Source organism: Crotalus tigris, unplaced genomic scaffold, assembly GCF_016545835.1.
Source record: "Crotalus tigris isolate CLP2741 ecotype Arizona unplaced genomic scaffold, ASM1654583v1 scf7180000017725.2566008, whole genome shotgun sequence".
Classification (NCBI taxonomy): Eukaryota; Metazoa; Chordata; class Lepidosauria; order Squamata; family Viperidae; genus Crotalus; species Crotalus tigris.
In genome coordinates this window covers 2,472,558-2,490,347 of record NW_024096593.1, presented here as the reverse complement: position 1 = coordinate 2,490,347, position 17,790 = coordinate 2,472,558, and the positions used below count along the sequence as shown (strand labels likewise).

At 40.8% G+C, this 17,790-nt stretch overlaps 1 protein-coding gene across 6 annotated transcripts in view; it reads left to right on the top strand.

Moving 5' to 3' along the window:
* Positions 1-17,790, top strand: part of TTC29 (tetratricopeptide repeat domain 29) — a 118,980-nt gene that overhangs the window by 33,193 nt on the left and 67,997 nt on the right. For 5 of the 6 annotated variants that reach the window (XM_039339008.1, XM_039339003.1, XM_039339006.1 and 2 more), the window contains 2 exons: positions 7,675-7,887; positions 8,814-8,899. In XM_039339008.1, the coding sequence (XP_039194942.1) occupies positions 7,675-7,887; positions 8,814-8,899 (299 nt within the window). The remainder of the gene's footprint in view (positions 1-7,674; positions 7,888-8,813; positions 8,900-17,790) is intronic. The other variant, XM_039339004.1, reaches the window with a different exon arrangement.

The following is a 17,790-nucleotide window of genomic DNA, read 5'->3' as shown; positions in this document are numbered from 1 at the left end:
AATCTGAATATTTTGCTCCTCGCATCTTTTTTTCTTCCCCATTTCATTAGGGCCAAGTTTGAAGACCCCTGGTCTAGATAATCCTCCTCTACTTGTAGATCAATTATTGTATTATCTGCTCTAGATTCTGTTATGTCTAACAGAGTGATCAGTAGTTTCCCAGCCTCCTCCTTTTTCCATTTCTGAAAAAGATTTATTCACCAGTCATAGGTTCCTGAGGATTCTCAACAATAGTCATAAAAAATGGAACCAGATCTTCAAGAGGTGCATTTAGTTCTCTACAAGAGTCTCACAGAATTCAAACTCATTCAAAATGAAGATGTACTCTCTGACCGTGTTTGTACCAGTTTCAAGTTTCAGTCTAACTTCTTCCTATTGGTGAAGATGGAATAAGATAGGAGTTGAGTATTTCTGCTACTTCAATTTTACCATTATTTTTCCATTTAATATTGCAGATAAATTTTTATAAATTCATTATATATTAACATGAAATAAACGCCACCCATTTTGTTATTGTTGGACATTTGAAAATAACAAAAATGTGCACTTTAATGAAGTTTTCCATAACATTGTTTGATTACTTTTAATATATTTAATACATTTCTTCCTGGTAGCTTCTTTTCTTGATGTTCACAAATAAAGATGTTTCCAAACAGTTAGCCAAAATTTCACAATTTGCAACCCTTCTACTGAATTTTAGTACTCCCCCCTCCCTCAAAAGAGGGAACATTTATAGACATAGCTGGAGGCATATCTATATTTTAGATTGTGACAACCTACTAAAAGAGTTGTGCTTGCTTGCTTAGTTGCTTGTCTATTCGATAGCTTGTATGTGAAAAGAATTATACTGGCAGACATCGCATAGAGGTTTTTGCACTTGCCCAGACTTTCAAATTGCATTTTTTACTAAATGCATATAATTTCTAAAGATTATTCTGATATTGTTCCATTAGATGTTTTATTGAATTGTTCATTGTTTTAAGTGTGATTCCCCCCCCCCCCCCGCAGGGCTTAGTAGTTTCCTGGTTGGTTTTCTTTTCTTTCTTTAAATTAATCATAAAGTTCTAATACAGTGGTTCTCAACCTTTTTAATGCTGCGACCACCAACTGGTGGTAAGTCGAGGACTACCCAACCGGTCGTAAGTCGAGGACTTTCCCTACCCGGGAGCATCGGGCATGCATGATGTTGCCCCCTGCACCAGCCGAGGCGTAGCTGGCAAGCGGCAGAGATGGCGCAGGCTAACCACCAGCTGGGCCACCAGCTGGCCCAGCCCAAGGGAGGTAAAGCACCCGCTGGGCCCCACGCACGCCAGCAACCCTCCCTGCACCCGCCAGCCTCCCACCTCCCACCCCGGCCCTCTTTTACTTACATTTTTACTAGTTGCTCAGCAGGGAGGGGTGGAAACTTCCAGACAGCTCACCTTCGCTGCAGACAACTTGCAGCACCGTTTGCAGAATGGGATTTTGGGTGGGCTCAGCAGGGCAGAGACAGCCTGGACAATTCCTATTGGCTTTTGAAAGCCAATAGAATTAGACTCTATTCAAGAGAGTCTATTCTATTGGCTTTCAAAAGCCAATAGAATAAAAGGGAGTAGCACAGCTAAGGAAAAGGGGGGGGGAAATGGCAGACTGCGTTGTTTGGCGACCCCCGTGAAATGGTCGTTCGACCCCAAATGGGGTCCCGGCCCACAGGTTGAGAACCACTGTCCTAATATCTATATTTTATGTTGAAAACTATCTTTAAAATGTTTATCTTTTTAAAAAACTGGAACAATCTACAGTTATCCCTTATGGGTAGAATTGCAGTTATCAAGATGAATGTCCTGCCAAAGTTTATTTTTTTGTTTCAAATGTTACCTATTTTAAAGAATGAACGTAATTTAGATGAATGGCAAAAAGGTATTAATAAATTTGTTTGGGCAGGGAAAAAACCAAGGGTGAAACTTAAAATAATGCAAGATTTTCGTGAGAGAGGTGGACTCAAGGTGCCAAATATGAAATTGTATTATGATGCTGTAGTATTAACATTGATCAGCGACTGGGTGAATTTAACAAATATAGAAATACTTCATTTGGAAGGTTGGGACTTATTTTTTGGATGGCATGCCTATTTAATATTTAATAAAAAAAGTGGATTGGGTTTTTAAGTCTCATATTATAAGAATCTCTTTGCTTAGAGTGTGGAAAAAGTATTATAAAAGTGACTTCAAAATACCATTATGGGCTATACCTCGGCATGCCATAGAAGGCATAAGGAAAGGGGTTAATATGGACATGGTCTCTTATGCACAGTTACTTAGATGGGATGGCCAAGATTGGCAGTTAAAATCTTTGGAAGAATTAACGCACGAAAATTTAACTTATTCATGGTTCCAATACAGACAAATAGTGGACAGATGGAAGATGGATTGTAAAATGGGCTGGCTCAGAGAAGATGAAGTTCTTTTAAAACAAGTAAGAGATCAAAGGCCAACCCATATTAAGAGAGTTTATGGGGTTTTAGTGGAATTGGACTCAGAACCTGAATTAGTTAAAGATTGTATGATTAAATGGGCACAGAATATTGGTGAAACGATTTCAATGGATACCTGGGAACTTATTTGGATAAGAAATGTTAAATTCACACAAGCGCAAAATTTAAGAGAGAATTTTTATAAGATGTTTTATAGATGGCACCTTGATCCAAAGAAAATGTCCATCATGTACCCTAATCTGCAGCCGAAATGCTGGAGATGTGGACATTTGGATGCTACTTATTATCATACTTGGTGGACGTGTAAGCATATAAAAGCTTTTTGGATTAAGATATGGTGGAATATCCAAAGAATTTTTAAACGGAGGGTAAAATTTACTCCGCAATTATTTTTATTAGGTATTGTTACTGATTGTGATGCTAAGGAGGTTATATTGATGTTAAATTTGATTACAGCCGCTAGGCTGTTAATAGGGCAATATTGGAAGAAGGAATCCTTGCCTACTTTGCAAGAGTGGTTTCACAAAGTTTCGTATCTGGCAGAAATGGCAAAGATTTCGGCTTTTTTAAAGGAGCAATCTCAAGAGAAATTCTTTGCAGTATGGGAAAAATGGATAAATTTCATACAATACAATTTGGATATGGAAAAATATCATTTAGCTTTTTTATAACTTGTAATGATTGTTTTTTCTTTTTTTCTTTCTTCCTTTTCTCTTTATGTATTATTACTATATATATATATATATATATATATTTATATATATGTTCTATTTTTCGTCTACTTTTTTCTTTTTTCTTTCTCTCTCTCTTTTCTTTTCCCTTTTTTTTTCTCTCTTTCTTAGTATATATTATTCATTTTAAAGTTTATGTTATGCATATTATTATTACATATATTATTATATATATTATTATTATGACCTTTATCATTTTTATTAATTATCTTATAAATTGTAAACGTTATTTTTTAAAATTTGTTAAATAATCCTATATTCAGTTCTGGGAAGTCGGGGGGGAGGGGGGGTGGTTTGGGAGGGGGGGGATGTTTATTTGTAAAATTTTTGAAAAATTTCAATAAAAAAAAATGTTTATCTTTTAAAAAGTTTATAAATACTTTAAATATGTATGAGATTGTTATTAAAGCTTATGGTTAATGTACCCATTAACTAGTAATAATAATAGTAGTAACAACAGTAGATATAACTTCACTATTATATATTCTGAGCCAAAAAAATAGGATTTTTTCTTAATTATCTTATGGAAATTTTACTATTAACATTTCTCAAACATTTAAAATATTATTCAGTGACTATTATATAACAATAACAACAACAATAATAACAATAGAGTTGGAAGGGACCTTGGAGGTCTTCTAGTCCAATTCCCTGCTCAGGCAGGAAACCCTATACCATTTCAGACAAATGGTTGTCCAGTCTCTTCTTAAAAACTTCCAGTGTTGGAGCATTCACAATTTCTGGAGGCAGGTTTGTTCCACTGATTAATTGTTCTAACTGTCAGGAAATTTCTCCTTAATTCTAGGTTGCTTCTCTCTTTGGTTAGTTTCTATCCATTGCTTCTAGTCCTGCCTTCAGATGTTTTGGAGAATAGCTTGACTCCCTCTTCTTTGTGGCAACCCCTGAGATATTGGAACACTGCTATCATGTCCCCCCTCGTCCTTCTCTTCATTAAACTAGACATACCCAATTCCAGCAACTGTTCTTTATATCAGGGCTTTTCAACCAGTGGTACGGGTACCACCTGTGGTACATTGGCACCTGGCAGGTGGTATGCGACCATCCTAGAAAAGTGGTAGTGGGGAGGGGAATGAGCTGAACCGGTGGCAGCACCGCACAAGCCTGAGTGAGAGATGGCTGGAGCTGCAGGACTGTCAGGGCTCAGAGGAAGCACCAGGATCAGTGCCGCTTTCCAGCTGATCGGCGCTTCTTCGAGCTGTCACAGCTCAGTGGAAGCACCAGGATCAACACCAGCTGGAGCTCGGCGCTGATCCTGGTGCTTCTGCTGAGCCCAGAAGAAGCGCCGATCAGCTGGAATGTTGCAGCATCTCCAGGGTCTTGTGATTTACATTCAGATGCTTGGCAACTGATTCATATTTATGACGGTCACAGTGTCCCAGGGTCATGTGAAGTGACCAAAACCTGCTGGAACCACCCAGTAGATGGGTGGAATAAAAACCAAACACCTCCCACCCCACCCCTGCTGCCAATCCCCAACAGAAATGCTCACAACAATGAAAACCTCGGACAGGAGGAAGAGCGCTGCCGGGTGGGCAGGCAGGCGTCTTGCTCGGCTGTGGCTTGGGGGGGCACTTTTTTCAGTGCCATTGTAAATTCGATCAGTCATTAAGCGAACTGTTGTAAGTCAAGGACTACCTGTACTTTATCACTTTTTTCCTTTTTTTTTTGGGTCATCAAGTTTTTGACACCTTGCTAGGCAACTGGTGGTACTCGGATATTGCCATATCCTAAAAGTGGTACAATGGGTGAAAAGGTTGGAAAGCCCTGCTTCATATGTTTTAGCCTCCAGTCCCCTAATCATCTTTGTTGCTCTTCTCTGTACTCTTTCTAAAGTCTCAACATCTTTTTTACATCGTGGTGACCAAAACTCGATGCAGTATTCTAAGTATGGCCTTACCAAGGCTTCATAAAGTGGTATTAACACTTCACGTGATTTAGTTTTTTAAAATAGTGTCATGTAATGATATATAATAAAATGTGATTTCTATTAAAATATTGTAATATTCTATTAAAATATTACAGAACAAACATCCCATAGCTTTCAATTATCATTAATAGTTATATATAACTGATATTTATATAAAGTCTGATAAAAAAGAAAATACTGTAGCTATTTATGCTATTGCTAAAGTATGAAACTGAACTGGTCAGCAGAATAATTTGAGATTCCAGAATTTTGTTTACCAGAATAATCTTTGAAACCTAATTAACAGCCTCCCTAACTGTTATTATATTGATACACATAGGCCAATGCAAGATTCATAATCATTTTCTTACTGAATGCCATTTTTTTCCAATTTAATATCTTTATTTTTCTATATTATAAATTTGTGCACTGTTTTCTTAAGTGCAGCAACCCTTCTTTTGCTTCACCCGCCTTCAAGTAATCAATGTGCTGCTGAATGAGTTCATTTTAATGCATTCAATCATGCCTCTAATGTTTGTAGCTTACGGGTGCAAGCATCAGTAATGCAGGAATGTTATATGGCTTTAGTTTGGACCATTTCATAAAATATTCATGGAATCAAAAATGTGCATCAAAATAGCATCTAGGAGAATTACATTTATGTCCCTGCTTTTATGGCAGCTTCATGTTAAAACCCATTTGTGTTAATATCTACTCAATCTCTCTATTTAAAAATAGTACAAAATTATAGATATTTTGTGCATCTCTTTTTCATTAATATTTGCCTAAGATAGTTTTTATTTAATAAAAATAGAGACTTTGGAAACAGTTTTGTAGAAGAATAAATGTAAGGAAGAATTGTATTATGAAAACAGTAGATTATGCATATCCATTTATTCTTCCAAATCAACTAGAACTCCTTTTATCTTAGGATATCGTATCTCTGTAACCTGGCATAGGATATTATGGATAATATTGTCCAATTTCTTACTGTGGAATTTCTGTTCTTCTACATTTTAAATACTATGTGTTTATTTTGTCAATTAGATTGATCAAATGATAGATACTTTGTTAAAGATTACAGTGTACTATATTATAAAGAGTTATACTAGTATATCTCTGTACTTTAATAATTTATGTCCTCTAATAGCTCTTCTGGATTAGGATATTTAATCAGGGTGAATGGCTAGTTCAAGTTTAAATTTTGATTATCCTTTTTAATCCTCTAAAATAAAATATCTGATCAAGAGCAGATAGAATCACTTTATTTAGCACCTCCTGCTTCATGGCTGTATGAACATAGTAATTTATCAAAAATCACTGTTTTGGATTACTATGTACAATCATATTTCTTCCACAATGTAGATATTTTTATGTATTTCTCATACAATAATTTATTTAAACTACTTGACAAATTTCCTTACCCAAAAAACTATTTATGACTTTATTTTAAAGAGCAGCTTGCTTGGAATTTCTGTCAGACAGATAAAGCTGCCCATATTAAATTGATCCATTTAACATTCTACTTTTGATCCATTTAACATTCTACTTTTGAAGACATATTTTAGGAATAATATTACTTGTAGTAACTTGCCTCTCTCAAAGAAACTAGGCTTGACAAGGCTGGACAATGTTAATTTCACACACTATTAACGATTTGATCAGGGGTCCCCAACCTTTTTGACTGCACAGACCAGTTGCAGCATGTGACAGTAGGGGGAGGAGATGGGTTCATGCACTCAACATAATCCCCTGCATGTGCAAATGAAGCTTCGTGTACTCACCCACTCCTTGCACAGTTCTCGATGGGCTGTGGATTGGTATCAGTCCATGGCTCGGTCTGCAGCCTGGGGGTGAAAGGACAGGTATCCCATGTTCTATATTGCATTTGTCCTTGTTAGTAGATTTCTGGGTCATGGAACTGTAGAAAGGAATAACCTATGTGTTCCAATGCTATCTGTGTTGCATTCATGATTAAAGTTTTATATACTAGTGGTTATTGTATATGAGTTTAATGAAAAAATTATGCAAAATGGGAGAATATGAATTTAACAAACTTGATCAAAACAAAAAATAGGGCTGATGATTTAACAACGTGTAGACTGAATATGTTTTGGTCCTCTGTTGAGAGTTTTCATCCTGAAGCTCCATGTGTACAGCAGTTTATTATGTAACAATGTTTTTTAAAAATATTTCAATATGTTTGTGATGATCTACAGGTGTTCTTGATTTATGTATTGATGAAACTGAATGAATGGTATAACCTACTTAAACTACTTACACCATTTTCTTAAAGCTAAAATAAATAAAACATAGATGCTAAATCTAATCTGGCATTTTTGGAAATATTTCTTCATAATGTACCTATATAAAATACTACTTTCTATGATTTCTTTTTAAGTGTCTATGGACATTTTAAAAAAATTATGCTTCTTTGCTTTGGGGGGGAGGGGCTTCATAGCTTTATTACCATTATGATTGTTTAATCAATATATAACATTCTACCAAGGCTCCTTGATTAAGAGTTGTTTTGTATTCTTCAGGTCACTTCCTGAAAGCTGTAGAACATTATGAAGCATTTTATAACCTGACAGTGGGACGGACGTGGAAAGATGATACAGGCCGGAATTTCAACTCACTAGCCTGTGAGCATCTCTGGAGAATTTACACATTACTGGCAGACAAAATGCTAGCAAATAAAGAACATCAAGAAGCCATCAGAATTCTAACAAAAGCTTTAAAAATGGCAGAAGAAGGTGAGAAGGAAATAACATTTTTGCGTTGTCTTTCTTTCATATGTACTGTAAGGCTGAATTTTCTCATGAATGAAGTAAAACATAGAAAAAAGAAATCACCAAGTGCTTGATGATTATTTTCAATGAAATTCAAGACAACTGGTATAAATGTATTTCTAAATCTTATAAAACAGAAGTACCTACTTGCTGACACATAGGAATCCATTTATTTCAAGAAGGTTTTTAACTCGAAAAATGGAGTCATCCAGTACTACAACTTAAAAAATTGCATCCACAGTAAGAAATAAGGCCTCTGGCAATATCTATCATATAATAAACAAATAATACATGATTGATAATCAGTTTGTATCAGGTTAAAGATAGAAGGAAAACCGTGATCTCAGTGATAAAGAAAAACACTTATAATATTAAGCAAATTCTCTGAGTAATTTTTATCTCTATGAGATACAGCAACTCTATTTTATCACTCTGGGATAGTAGAACTTTGACACAATTATTATCCAAGCCCTACCCATTCATGGATGCATTAATGGTACACATATGTACAAAAGAACCAACATTTGGGTTGCAATGCAGATTCTGACATACACCTCTCTGGACATGTCTGGCACAGAGATAAATAGAAAGAGCTTGTTATGGAATCTCCTGGTGAACTTGAAGCACTTACTCTTCTGGTTTCCTCGCACACTGTTTGCCAGTGCCTACCAAGTGTTTTCTATTTCTATTTTCTATTACATTCCTTTACCTGCACCCATCACAAAAGTAAAATAAAACACTTGACATAATACTTTACATAATACTTTTTTCCATGTAGATAACATTAACATTTGTTAAGATGAGCTGAAATCAAAATATTCACAAAAAAATTCAGTTCTTTTTAATTTATTTTTAAGTCTAATTATAAAACAATGTTTGTTTCTATTTAGCAGAGAATATGAAGATGGAAGGAGAAACTGCTTTCTGTTTAGGCATAGCGTATTTTTCAGCTGGAGAATTACAGAAAGCTACATTAGTAAGTCTAAATGATGCATACTCTATTTTATGGTTGTAACATTAACTTGCTTATAGCAATTAAATTGAGATTTGAAGCATGCGTTGCAATAAGAAATACTCCTATTCAGAATTTTACTTTCTGCCATGCTGCCTTGATGAATATTGTTTCCTCATTATCTCTTGATTTTTGTGTGTCGCTCCATTTTCCTCCAACACCAAATAGTCCATTCGGTTGAAAATTCTCAGTTGTTATAAGATTTTTTTGGTGCTTCTCTTGCTGGATTTCATCACAGAATACATCATTTTTCTGTCTATATCAGTGTTTCTCAACTTTGACAATTTTAAGGCATGTGGACTTCAACTCCCAGAATTCCACAGACAGCATTGCTGTCTGTGGAATTCTGGGAGTTGAAGTCCACATGCCTTAAAATCGTCAAGGTTGAGAAACACTGGTCTATATAAACTGATTGACTACTTGGGGCAACAGATGTAGAAATACCAGTAGCATTCTGCACTTTTTTCTCTTTATGTTCTGTAAAGTATTGTTTTGTATGTCTCTACCTAGTGTCCTTTCTGCTATTTACATTGATACTCCCAGGCTTTTCATGACCTCCTTTCTCTTTTAGTTCAGTTTTCTTTCCCTTCTAATTGTAACCTGTGCAAGTCACCAAATTGCTCTCAATTACATAGGATAATACATTGATTAGAGGATCTTAACTATAGATAGAATTAAGCAATTTAGACTATCTTCACACGGTGTCATTTCCTAAATAAAAACTTAACTTTTTTTTTTCTCCCATGCTAGCATTATCACTTATAGAAACTGTATTCCTAACTTTATTTTTTTCCTCTCTATTTGTATGTTCTGCATTGTATAAAGCTATTTGCTGTTAATTTCCCTTTCAGTGGAGTCCATATTGGTTTCAAAATTTTGGCCTTGGTTTGCAATAGAATGTAATATGAAGTTTTCTTGAAGAACTGTGTCATAATAGTAGTTTTGCCTCCTGGCTAGACTTTATTAACCTGTTTCATTCCTATATCTGATATGCAGAGCATACATTTGCAAGTTTGCTTTTTTTTTTTTTACCATGAGGTAAGCTGCTTCTTTTCCTGGAAAAGAAAATGAAAATCTATAAAATAACTTGACTGAAGGAAAAATGTGTGACTTAGGAAATAGCCCATCCTATTTGTTCAACCTTTTTCAAATTTAGTTGGGAGATGTCAATTCTGGGATAGGATGCTCTCTAAAACAGCTAAAGATCATATAGGAAACCACATGGAGAATTTTCCTTTGTTCAAGATCAAAACAATCTGTTTATTTATTTAATTAATTATTTTAAAATATAGATTCCAGCCTTCAAAATTATAGAAAAATCTCATAATAATTTTATTAAGCCTCTAACCAACAGCCCAGACCACATATGTGCCATGCTGGACTTCTGCCTGACCACTACCTATTTTCAATACAGTGAAGGTTTCTACAGACAAAAACATGGCTGTGCCATGGGTTCACCTGGCCAATCATAGAAGAGGTAGAAACCAAAGCTCTAAACTCCTTCACAGGAATTCCACCCACTAATTGGTATAGATATGTGGACGATACTTGGGTCAACATCAAAACACAGGAATTGGAAGCATTCACCAAACATATCAACTCGATGGACAGATACATCAAATTCACACTTGAAGATGTTAAGGAAAATAATCTAGCCTGTGCTGTATACATTAAGGAAGACATTGAAATGTACAGAAAACCCGCTCACATGAATTAATATTTACATTCTCCAGCATGATTGGATGGAGAATCCACAAATGGGTTGTCTTAATCTTCCTGCTCCAATAAGACTAAGTCTGAAGTGTAGATACGCCTCCGCTGTGCTATAGCACCTCAGTTTTAGACTTAGTCTCTTTGCTCTACAGACACTTTTCTTCAGACAGCAAGAACAATATTGATCAATTAGTCTTAGAATTTATTCGTTTCTTCTTGCTTGGGAAGTTCCTACCTGGTCTTCCCTGCAGATTACTAACAGCTTCTTCTCTCTTAATCATCTTTGGAGACATCAGCTGCTCCCCTAACTGCTCTGCAGTCTACAGGCTTGCCCCTCCAGCCGATCTCGTCAGGCTCCTTGCGAGTCGACGAGGCTCTCTCTGGCACCATCGGTCCAGGGGGCCGCGGCACTGCCAGCCAGCTGATCGGCGGAGGCCCGCTTAATTAACTGGCAACTATCAGCAGCACCGACAGCCAGCTGATCGTCGGAGGCTGGTTGGCGGACGCCTCCTTAATCAACTGGAGACTTGCCGGCAAGCCGAATTCACAAAAAGCGCAGCGCGACAGCCAGCTGATCGTCAGAGCTCTAGCAATTCCAACGGAGGCTTCCCGACAGGTCAGGAATCTCTAAATGTGCCCTTGTGCCTTCTGAGGAGCTCAGGAGCTTCCTGCAGGAACCAGTGCTCGTTCGCAGAGGTCTCAGCTAGGCTGTTTCACAGTCTCAGAGACAGTTTGGCAGTTATTTTTGGCGCGCTTTAGTTGCGGCCATTTAGTTGCGGCTGCCATTTTGTTTCAGCCTTCATTTTGTTGCTGGCAGTTTTCGGTCTGGGGAGGGCAAGCTCGTCCCCACAAGGATGCACTGCCTATTCGGTTGACCCCACCCCCCCTTGTCTAGGTACTAATCATCATCTGGTTGGGTTCTTCAGTGGTTATTCGCAGCGCTTGAGGGGGGGCGCTTCACCACTGAATTGATCCCTCAGAGGCCTGTTATCACAGTCATTTGACCAGTAGTTAGTGGAAGTTTCACAGTTTCCTTTATTTAAGAAAAAAAAGAGGAAGGAAAGGATTTCCAATAGTTATGGCAGATAATTCCTTTCCCTCATCCTTACAGGACACCACCGAGCCCCCGCCAAAAAGAAACACAAGGCCTCTACTGAGGCGGTGGAGAAGAACACATTGAAGGTCAGGGCACAGTCCTCCAAGAGACCTAGGACAAGTAACAGAGAGACTACTAGTCATCATCAAACCTTGGAGGAGGACTCCTCCAGGGCAAGGTCAATTACCACTACACCTGGAGGATCCATATTTGAACCCTTGTCTGCCCACTGTAATTTAGCCCCAGGGGCCTGGTCCCCACCTAGGGAAGTGGCGCAGACTGAACCTATCGTGTCAGGGCTGAATTTAGGAACACAAGGGGCTACTGCTCAAGGCATATCTGGGCCTCAGACCACCTTTACGCCTACTGCAGCAGGACTTCGCCCCCCCAAATCTCAGTCGTTAGGGCCTGAGCATTTTCAGGCTATGATAGCTCAGGCCTTTGCCCAGTTCATGGCCTCCCAACATCCTCCTCAAGTTCCTGCAGCACCTCCATGGTCTCTTCTTTGCCCTGACTCGCCAGACCTCACAGAGGATGTCTCCTCAGAATCGGAATCTGCAGACTACGACACTTCAGGCCTGATCCTGTCGGATGACGAGGGTAACTCAACATCAGATCCGGCTCCTCCTGCTGGTTTTTTTGACCATTCCCTTTTCAACTCCTTACTTCTCAAGGCCTGTACCACGGCCAATATCACTCTGGAACAGGAGACCCCAGCTCCTTCTACATCAAAGGGCCCCAATCCACTCTATGCTGAACCGGTGGTACCACAAAGCATGTCCCTTGCCCCTGTTCTTCCACAACACAGTGCAGAAGCAGTGGGATAACCTGGGTTCTATCCCCAATCTGGGATCTGCAGAGAAAAATTTGTTCAATGTGGCTCATTCCTTCACCTCCTTGTTGGAGGTTCCTCAAATTGACAAGCCTCTGAATTCTCTGTTTTCCAATGCAAATATCCCAGGGGACATAACCGAGGCGCTTAAGGCAGAGGACAAAAAGATTGAAGCTGCCTTGCGCAGATTGCATCAGGCATTGGCCTGGGCAGTCAAGGCCTCCACATCCATGGAAACTATAAATTAACAATGTCAACTTCATACAAAGAAAATTTGTATAAAATGTTTTATAGATGGCACCGTCCACCAGCAAGATTAGCAAATATAGGCAAGTATTACCATATTTGGTGGACATGTGGGAAGGCAAAGGCCTATTGGAAAAGCATACATATATGGTTAGAAAAAATATTGGGTGAACAAGTGGATTTTAAACCTGAACTTTTTTTTACTAGGCATTATGTCTGAAAAGATTAATGAGCAGAAATTATATTTAATTCTACATATTACCACAGCAGCAAGAATAATTTTTGCACAGTACTGGAAAAATGAAGGATTGCCATCAGAAGAAGAAATAATCACGAAAATATTAGAATGTGCAGAGATGGACAGACTAACTATGAGGCTGAAAGACAAAAGATACGGACTATTATAAAATTTGGAATTTATTCTATTCTTGGTTAGAGAAAAGAATGAAGGATAGGAAGTGAACGTGTATTAGCTTAGCAAACACCAGACAACTTGTTTGATTGGAAAAATTAATATATGTTGATGAAAAAAAATTAATAAAAAAAAGATGGTTAAAGGCGTCCACATCCATGGCCTTCTTCACTCAGGCTTCAGTACTGTGGCTGCGTGAACTCCAGGACCTGATTCCTCCTGACCAGGTTCGAGTTCACCAAAACCTGGATAAGTTGATGGCTACATCCCAGTACATGGTTGACTCCTCCCTACATGCCGCCAGATACACTTCACGGGCCATAGTGGCAGACATTTCAGCCCGCAGACTTCTGTGGCTTAAGAACTGGTGGGCAGACCTCAAAGCAAAGTGATGCCTCGCTACCAAACCTTATGCGGGGGAGGCATCTCTTTGGTGCGGCCCTGGATCCTTACCTGGTAGAAGGCAAGGACAAGCACAAGACCCTCATTAACACCACTAAGAAGGGAGATAAGCGCTCAGCTGGGTCATCACAGAACTACTATCGTAGGCAGTCCTTTTGGCCGTCCTCAAACTGGGACTGGGGCCAGGCGGCTCGTCCCTTCTACCAAATGCCGGAGCGCCAGCAGGACTGTTCCGCATCCAGATCCTGTCCACAAGTCCAGGGCAAGCGGCCCTTTCAAGGCTCGGGAGGATGTTCCTTCAAACGAGGCAAGTGACTCCACGGGCACACATCCCATAGGAGGCCAGCTGTCCCTTTACTCTGACATATGGGCAGCCACCACCACAGACTCATGGTTCTTAAACACCATATCGCAGGGTCTGATGCTGGAGTTTTGGTCCAGCCCACCGGATCGATTCCGGACTTGCCCCACCCCCACGAACAAGAACAGGGCGGCCCTCATGTCAGAGGCCATATCTCACCTGTTGCAGATACGGACCATAGAACCAGTGCTGCAGGACCAGGAAAGATGGGGGTTCTACTCAACTCTATTCGTCGTTCCCAAGTCTTTGGGGGGTTGGAGGGCAATCCTAGATTTGAAAGGGCTAAATTACTATCTGATGTACAGGAAGTTCAAGATGCAGTCGCTACAATTGATCTTGGCCAGCATCAGAAAAGGAGACTTCCTGATATCAATAGACTTGACAGAGGCATATTTACATATTCCTATTCTCCCTGGGCATCGCAAATTTCTCAGGTTTTGCTACGCCCACCAGCACTACCAGTACAGGGCCTTGCCAGTCGGCCTCTCAGCAGCCCCCAGAGTATTTATGAAGATACTGGCATTGCTGGCCGCCCACCTGAGACAGACCCCAATCAGAGTTCAGTGTTATCTGGATGATATACTAATACAGTCCTCCTTCCAGAGGGCCTGGTCAGACCTCACCCTCACTGTCAGAACCTTTCAAGAGCACGGGTTTTCTGTCAATTTCCAGAAAAGCCATACTGTGCCCTCAACCCGGCTCCTGCACTTAGGGGCAATCATAGACACTAGCAATTGCACGGTCTATTTGTCACAGGACTGACGGGACAGCATTCGGGCCCTTGTACACCGAATACGGAGAGACAAGGTGGTCACCTTAGTCTTGTTGTCGCAATTCCTGGGGAAGATGGTATCCTGTGTACAGATCGTTCCTTGAGCACGCCTTCATGCCCAGGAACTGCAGTGGCTTCTTCTTCCATTTCAGAGGCTACACATCAGCGCTTCCAACCAGAAGTTTCAAATTCCATGGCTGGCGTTGAACTCCCTTCGATGGTGGGCTTCCCCAGCACTGTCACAGGGCACAGAGTTCAGAGAACCAGCCAGAATCACCCTCACCACGGACGCCAGCCTATTCGGCTGGGGAGCACACCTCCAGTCGCATTGGGGTCAGGGTCGGTGGTCCCAGGAGGATTTGAAAAACAATATAAACTGGCTGGAACTCAGGGCCATACATCTGGCTCTACAAATTTCAGCAACATAGTAGCGGGACAACATGTTCTGGTACTTACCGACAACATTGCTGCCAAGGCCCACGTCAATAGACGGGGGGGACAAGGTCCAGGCCTCTCATGCAGGAGGCCCAGTTGTTGGGGTCTTGGACGGAATTGAATCTTGCTTCCATCAGGGTGGAGCACATATCCAGAGTGACCAATCAACAGGCGGACTCATTAAGCAGAGCCACTGTGGACCATGCCAAATGGCGACTGGACCCGGAAGTATTCAGGGAGATTGTGGATAGGTTTGATTCCCCAACCTTAGACCTTTTTGCTTCCCCAACCAACACCCAACTCCTGAGATTCTTTTCCAGGTTCCTGTCTCCGACAGCAGAAGGGACAGATGCCCTCCTCAGCCCCTGGCCCAGGGAACTGCTCTACGCTTTTCCTCCCTTGCCACTCCTTCCCACTACGATCCGCAAGATCTTACACGAACGGGCGGAGATCTTCCTGATTGCACCACATAGGCCAAGACGTCCGTGGTTCGCCGACCTGATGGAGCTCTCCGTCTCCCCTCCATGGAGGATCCCAGCAGGTCATATTTCCCTCACTCGGGGAACTCCTGCACCCGGACCCGCAGTGGCTCCAGCTAACCGTTTGGCACTTGAGAGGTGGGCCTTGAGCCGAGACTCATATTCGTCAAGGGTGATAGCCATGATTCAACAATCCAGGTGCCCCTTGACGAATAGGATATATGATGCCACATGGAGGAGTTTCTGCACTTGGTGCTCAGATCATAAGGTGGAACTCTCAAGTATTTCTGTGCCGATTGTATTGGAATTTCTGATGGATGGGTTGGACAAGGGTCTGTCCCCGAACACCATCTGTAGACAGGTCACAGCTCTTGCTACGGTGCTCACATGTGACAATGCCGCTTCCCTTACACACCATCCTATGGTTTGTTCCTTTTTAAAAGGAGCAACCAACACCAGGCCTCTGACGATACACCGATACCCTTTGTGGGACCTTCATCAGGTCTTACAGGCACTCATTTCACTGTCCTTCGAGCCTATTGCCACATGGTCGCTTAAACTATTATCTATGAAAGTGGCATTCCTTGTGGCGGTCACATCGGCCAGGCGAATTTCGGAACTGGCTGCCCTTTCTGTCAGAGAGGACCTGTGCATTTTCCATGCAGACAAGGTAACCCTCAGACTAGACCCTTCCTTTATTCCCAACATAAATTCCTTGTACCATAGGTCCCAGGAGGTGGTTTTATCAGATTTCTGCCCTAACCCATCCCATGACCTTGAGAAACAGTGGAACACACTTGACGTTCGCAGACCTCTGCAACGTTACATCAAATGGACCTCGGCCTTCCATAGATCTGAGGCATTGTTTGTATCCTTTCAACCTTCATCCATGGGCCAGAAGGTCTCTTCCTCAACAATAGGGAGATGGATTAGGGCCTGCATTGCCCTAGCATACAAGATACAATCCTAGGCATACCACGGCCCATTCTACCCGGGGCACCACTACTTCAGCGGCTTGGGCAACCCAGGCATCTATAGGAGAGATTTGCAGGGCGGCTACATGGTCCTCGCCCTCATCCCTTGTTCACCCCCACTATAAGATTGATAAATATGCCTCTTCCGATGCCTCCTTTGGTCGCAGGGTGTTACAACACGTGTTGTCATCTAGGGGGACTCAGGCCCAAACTAATTCCCTCCCTTAGGGACACAGGGCTTTGTGGTATGTCCCATTTGTGGATTCTCCGTCCAATCATGCTGGAGAAGGGATGTTGACTTACCTGAATGCCTTTTCTCAGCATGATGATGGAGAATCCACTCCCTCCCATCTAGGGTCAGTTTGGCCCTGGTTCCGATATTGGGAAAGCACACGCGTCGAACTAACGTCTGTGTATCGCCTTAGTCTCAAACTGGGGTGCTATGGCACAGCAGAGGCGTATCTACACTTCAGACTTAGTCTTATTGGAGCAGGAAGATTAAGACAACCCATTTGTGGATTCTCCATCATCATGCTGAGAAAAGGCGTTCAGGTAAGACAACACCCCTTTTGATTCATACCACCCACTGGAGCAAAAAATGGGAGTTATCAGAAGCCTAAACCACAGACCTGAAGGCAAAGGAGGAAAAGAAAAAGAAATAAAACACATCAAGGAAGCCTTCAGAATGTGTGGCTATCCCAAATAGGGCTTCATCAAATCTCAAAAAAGACCTAGCAGGAGTTCCTCCATAACAGATGAAGAAAACAATAAATGAAGCAATGTAGTCATTCCATACATTGCAGGAATATTGGAAAAGCTCAGGAGGATCTTCAACCAACACAACATATGTGCACACTTCAAACCTAAGAATACACTAAGGCAGAAGTTTGTCCACCCCAAGGATAAAACACATAGACACAAACTGAGAATGTGATATATGCAGTACAATGCAGTGAGCCATGTGCCGATCTGTGCATTGGGGAAATGAAACAACAACTTCTTAAACGTATAGCACAACATAAGAGAACAAATCCATCAGGAAGTGTCAGCAGTCCATCTGCATTTGAAAGACAAAGGACACTCTTTCGAAGACAGAAAACTCCACATTTTGGACAGAGAGGACTGCTGATTTG